General features: G+C 49.4%; 1 protein-coding gene across 1 annotated transcript; it reads right to left on the minus strand.

The window, feature by feature from the left end:
- Window positions 1-2,976: 2,976 nt before the first annotated feature.
- LOC126691157 (uncharacterized) lies at window positions 2,977-5,430 on the minus strand. Its single transcript, XM_050386224.1, has 2 exons — window positions 4,684-5,430; window positions 2,977-3,183 (listed from the first exon to the last, which is right to left on the minus strand). Exons 1-2 carry the CDS (start codon window positions 5,428-5,430, stop codon window positions 2,977-2,979), a joined length of 954 nt encoding a protein of 317 aa, XP_050242181.1.
- Between the last annotated feature and the right edge of the window lie 399 nt (window positions 5,431-5,829).

Below are 5,829 nucleotides of genomic sequence, written 5' to 3' on the forward strand. Positions count from 1 at the left end.
TTGCTGAGGAATGGGCCAAGAAGGCTCGCAAGGACCTTAACAGTGAGGCTCAGTCCCGCTTTGCTGTCGAGAAGACTACCGGCGACCTTAGGTAAGAGACTGATCGCCTAAGCAACGAAGTAAAAGAGGCAAAAAAGGGTCGCGTGAGCGCGGAGGCCGGCCTTAAAAACGCCACTAAGCAGGCTGAGGATCTGCGCCAACAGCTCCGCCAGTTCGAGGAAAAACTCGCGACAGAGAAGCAAGCGGCTTCAGATCTCAAGGCCGAGCTTGCAAAGGTCAAGGAGCAGGCCCGCTTGGCCAGGGATGCGGCCAAGAAAGCAGTGGCAACCTCATATGATCGCGGAGTCAAGGATACAAAGGTTAAGCTGATCGAGGAGGTGGCCGCCGTATGCGGGGACTACATCACCATGTCTTGGGGTGTAGCTTTGGATCGAGCAGCGGTTCCAGCGGACTCCGATCTCCGGAAAGTTGAGAATATCTTTTTTCCGGAAGATATTCGCGAGATTCTAGACGCGGTTGCCCCTGAGGAGCCTCTCTCAACAAAGGCCTTGGCCTCGGACTCCCCTATGCCAGAAACTGAGGAAGCGCAGCCGGCTGAGAAGGATAAATCGCTCGAGGACAGTCTCTCAATCAGGGAAGTTGTCACACAAGCTAAGGAGGCTATTCCGGAACCTTAGGCAGCAGTTGATCAACCCGAGCCTACTCAGGGTTTAGACTTAGGAAAATAGTGTAGGATTTTATCTGTAGTTGCCCCTTTTATGTTTTGTTTTACCCTTTATATTTTGTTCTGTTAATGTTTGTAAAACAACGCTTTTGGATTACAATGAAAGATGTCATTTTCCTTTAAATCCTGTTGCTCTACTCTCTTTTCTGCTTTCATCATGAATGAATGTCTATTTTGCCACTAACTGTTGAAAATTGAGCATGAATGAATGAATATGTAAAAAATGATAATCAATGATTAGATAAAACCACTTCGAGGTTAATTTCCCCCAAGTCTATGGTCCGAGGAGCCAGGCAGGACTTGGGTTCTATTTAACACCTAATGAAATTAGCTTCGAGATTAATTTCCCCCAAGTCTGTGGTCCGAGGAGCCAGGCAGGACTTGGGTTCTATTTAACACTTAATGAAATTGGCTTCGAGGTTAATTTCCCCCAAGTCTGTGGTCCGAGGAGCCAGGCAGGACTTGGGTTCTATTTAACACTTATTTCAAGTAGCTGTACAATAAGATGGCGCAAAGAATTATGTCTTTCATTAATAACAGTACATTTTCAGGTTATTTACATTCCAAGGGCGTGGCACTACATGTTCATCTAAATCCTCCAAAAAGTAGGCTCCTATGCCGGCTACGGAAGTGATACGATATGGGCCTTCCCAATTTGGTCCGAGTTTTCCCCACGCAGGGTTTCTCGCAGTGCCCAGGACTTTCCTCAGTACCAGATCCCCAGGCGCCAAGGGCCTTAGTTTCACCTTGGCATCATAACATTGCTTGAGCTTTTACTGATAGTGGGCAAGCTGGACCATTGCGCTTTCCCTCCTTTCCTCGATGAGGTCCAAGCTTTTTCCCAGAAGTCCGTTGTTGACATTGGGGCAGAATGCAGTGGTCCTTTGTGTTGGGAAGTTTACCTCTAGTGGAATGACAGCCTCGGCCCCATAGGTCATCGAAAAGGGGGTTTCCCCAGTGGACCTGCAGGGTGTGGTGCGGTATGTCCACAAGACATAGCCTAACTCTTCAACCCACCTCCCTTTCGCGTCATCCAACCTCTTTTTCAGCCCATTCACAATAGTTTTGTTGACGGCCTCTGCCTGCCCATTACCCTGCGGGTAAGCTGATGTGGAGTATCTGTTGGTAATTCCCAGCTCATTGCAGTACCTTCTGAAAACTTTACTATCAAACTGGAGGCCGTTGTCCGAGATCAGTGTGTGAGGTATCCCGAATCTAGTGACGATATTTTTCCAAATAAATTTCTTGGCATCAACGTCCCTAATATTTGCCAACGCCTCAGCTTCAACCCATTTCGTGAAATAATCTGTGCCGACGAGGATAAATCTCTTGTTCCCTGCTGCTTTGGGGAATGGTCCCAGGATGCCTAGGCCCCACTGTGCGAATGGCCAAGGGCTGGACAGTGGGTTAAGGTTTCCTCCAGGCTGGTGTATATTCAGAGCGAACCTTTGACACTGGTCGCACTTCTTCACATATTCCTGCGCCTCTTTTTGCATGCTCAGCCACCAGTAACCCTGCGTTATGGCCCTATGGGATAGGGACCTACCCCCCGTATGACTTCCACAAATTCCTTCGTGCAATTCCTCCAGGATAAGTTCAGTGGCCTCTGGGTGCACACACAGCAAGTATGGCCCTGAGAATGAGCGCTGGTACAGTTTCGAGTCATCGGACAACCAAAATCGAGAGGCCTTTCTTCTAATCTTGTTGGCTTCATTCTTATCGTCCGGTAAGGTGTCGTGCCTTAAGAACAGCACTAGAGGATCCATCCAACTAGGCCCAACCCTGACGTTGTGGACTCGTATTTCGTTGGCCTTTGTCGTCGTTAGGCGGTAGAGATCTTCTACTAGAATAACCCGGGGAAGCGGCTGAGCCGAGGAGGTGGCTAGCGTTGCAAGAGAATCAGCATGAGTGTTCCCGCTTCTTGACACATGCGCCAGATGGAAGTGACAAAATTGGGTCTGTAGGCGTTTAACCTGGGCTAGGTACTCCTGCATTCTTTCATCCTTCGTCTCCAACTCCCCATTTTCTTGTTCGACGACGAGTCTTGAGTCCGAAAATATGTTCGCGAATCTTCCACCTAGTTTCTGGATCATTAACATTCCTTCCAATAGTGCTTCATACTCTGCCTTGTTATTCGTGGCCGAGAAACCAAGCCTTAACGATTTTTCGATGGCGATACCTTCGGGGTAGACCAGAACGAGCCCCACACCTAAGCCCCTTTGGTTGGCTGCGCCGTTGACGTGCGCTTTCCACTAGCTGGGCTCTTGCTGAGTGATTGCACTTATCAGTTTCCCGTCTGGGTTCAGTGACCCTCCCCCTCCTTCTAGTATGGGCTCCGCAAATTCGGCTACTAAATCTGCGAGGACCTGACCCTTCACAGCAGTGCGAGGCATGTACCTAATGTCAAAGGCGCCCAGGATCGTTCCCCATTTTGCAATTCTGCCCGTGTAGTCGGCACTCTGGAGAATGGACTTTAGCAGAAGCTAAGTTAGTACAACCACAGTGTGTGCCTGGAAATAGTGGGGGAGCTTTCGCGTGGCTTGTACGATTGCCAAAACGGCCTTTTCGAGGGGGAGGTAGCGGATCTCTGCCTCGTGTAGCGATTTGCTTACATAGTAGACGGGCCGTTATATGCCATTGTCTTCTCGGATCAGTACTAAACTCACTGCATGAGAGGCTACTGCGATGTAGGCGAACAACACCTCGTCGGCATCAGGACTGGACATAATTGGTGGTCAAGCAAGGTATTCTTTGAGCTGTTGGAAAGCTAAAGCACACTCCTCAGTCCACTCGAAGCCCTTCCACTTGTGTAATAGGAGGAAGAAAGGCCTGCATCTGTCCGCTGAGTGGGAGATGAAACGGTTTAAAGCAGCTATCATGCCGATGAGCTTCTGGACCTCTTTGGGATTCCGAGGAGGTTGTAGTCTTTGAATAGCTCTTATTTGGTCAAGGTTAACTTCTATACCTCTATGCGTCACCATGTAACCTAAGAATTTCCCTGATCCAACCCCAAATGAACATTTGGATACGTTTAGTCGCAACTTGTACTTTCTCAGAATTCGAAAGATGTCACCGAGGTCTCTGACGTGGTCGGCCACCAATTTGCTTTTTACCACCATGTCATCTATATACACTTCAATGCTCTTTCCCATTTGCTGTTCAAACATCCTGATCATCATCCTTTGGTAGGTTGACCCGGCATTCTTTAAGCCAAAAGGCATCACCTTATAATGATAATTTCCAACGAGGGTGACAAAAGCTATTTTTTCTTGGTCCTCAGCGGCCAGGGGTATTTGATGGTAGCCTTGGAAGGCATCCAAAAAACTCATTCGGGGGTGTCCGACGGTCGAATCTACCAATTGGTCTATCCGTGGCATGGGGAAGGGATCCTTCGGGCAGGCCTTGTTTAGGTCCGTGAAGTCTACGCAGACCCGCCATTTCCCGTTCTTCTTCTTTACCACAACTGTGTTGGCTAACCATTCGGGGTAGAATGCCTCCTTGATAGCCCCTGCTTTCTTCAATTTTGCGACCTCCTCTCTCACAGCGTCTGCATGTTCTTTCGACGGTTGCCGAGGAGGCTGCTTCTTAGGCGTTATAGCCGGGTTAACATTGAGGTGATGGCAGATGAAATCTGAGTCAACCCCAGGGGCCTCGTAAGGGTCCCAGGCGAATACGTCCACGTTCTGTTGGAGAAATTCAATTAGTGTTGACTTCTCTTGGGGCGGTAATTCTGTGCCGACCTAAAAAAACCTCTCGGGGTCTGATCCGACGAGTACTTTCTCCAGATCCTCACAGCTCACCTCCATGGCTAGTCCTCCACCACCCGAAGCTGGGACCGGGGTCATTAATTGCTATAAGTCGTTCTCGGCTGAGGTGGAAGGTTCACTATTTGGTCGTCACGAGATTGCGGACACCATGCATCGCCTGGCCATCGCTTGGTTCCCTATTATTTCTTTGACTTGACCTCCTGACGGATACTTCACTTTTTGGTGCAAGGTTGATGGCATAGCACCTAGTGCATGAAGCCATGGTCGGGCCACGATAGCTGTGTAAGGGGAGTACGCGTCTACCACAATGAAGTTCACCTCCACCACGTCCAAGTCTGTTTGCACAGGCAGCCTAATCATGCCTTTCGGGGTGACAGTTTTTCCTTCAAAGCTGACCAAAGGGGAGTCGTATGGCGACAGGTCTTCTGGCTTCAAGTTCAATTCTTTATACAAGTCAGGGTACATTACTTCCACGGCGCTGCCTTGATCAACCAACACCCTTTTCACGTCATAACCTCCAATTCTGAGCGTGACGACTAGGGCATCATCGTGGGGTTGAAGGGTTCCTTGTTTGTCCTCCTCCGAGAACCCGATTAAGGGCGTGGCAATCACTCTGGCTCTCTTGGATTCCCTGTCGTCCGGCTCAGTTGAGAACCTGCCCACTGACATTACTCTGAAAGGGCTGGAACCGGTCCTTCCAGGTGCGGCAAGAATGACATTTATTGTGTCAATGGGTGGCCTCAATGTACTTTGTCTGGTTTCGATATTTGACTGTTCCCGCCATCCTTCAGGGCGATGCAACAGATGCCTCAACTTCCCTTCTCGGACAAGCCGGTCCAAATGGTTTTTCAGATTCCTGCAATCATCGGTGGTGTGGCCTGGCTCTTGGTGGTACGCGCAATACAGATTCTGATTACGTTTCGAGGGGTCACCTGCCATCCTGTTCGGCCATTGAAAGAAGGGTTCGCACTTCACCTTCTTTAGGATCTTGTGTAATGGTTCTCAGAACACAGCATGGACTGCCTAAGCCCCAGTGGATCCAGACTGTTCCGCGTAGTCTCTTCTCGGCCTGTTACTGCTGTTAAAGCGGTCCGACCTGAAGTCCCTCCTCTCTTGAGGGACAACCTTCGCTTTACCCTTCTCCATCTCCTGGTCCTCCTCGACCCTTTTGTACTTGTCAATTCTGTCCATGAGTTGGCGCACGCTGGTGACTGGCTTCCCAGTGAGGGACTTTCTTAAGCCATGCTCTATCGGCAGGCCCCTCTTGAACGTACTAATGGCGACGTCATCGTAATTTCCTTCTATCTCATTATACATTTCCCAGTACCTGTTTGAGTA

The sequence above is a fragment of the Quercus robur genome, chromosome 7 (genome assembly GCF_932294415.1).
Source record: "Quercus robur chromosome 7, dhQueRobu3.1, whole genome shotgun sequence".
Taxonomy (NCBI): Eukaryota; Viridiplantae; Streptophyta; class Magnoliopsida; order Fagales; family Fagaceae; genus Quercus; species Quercus robur.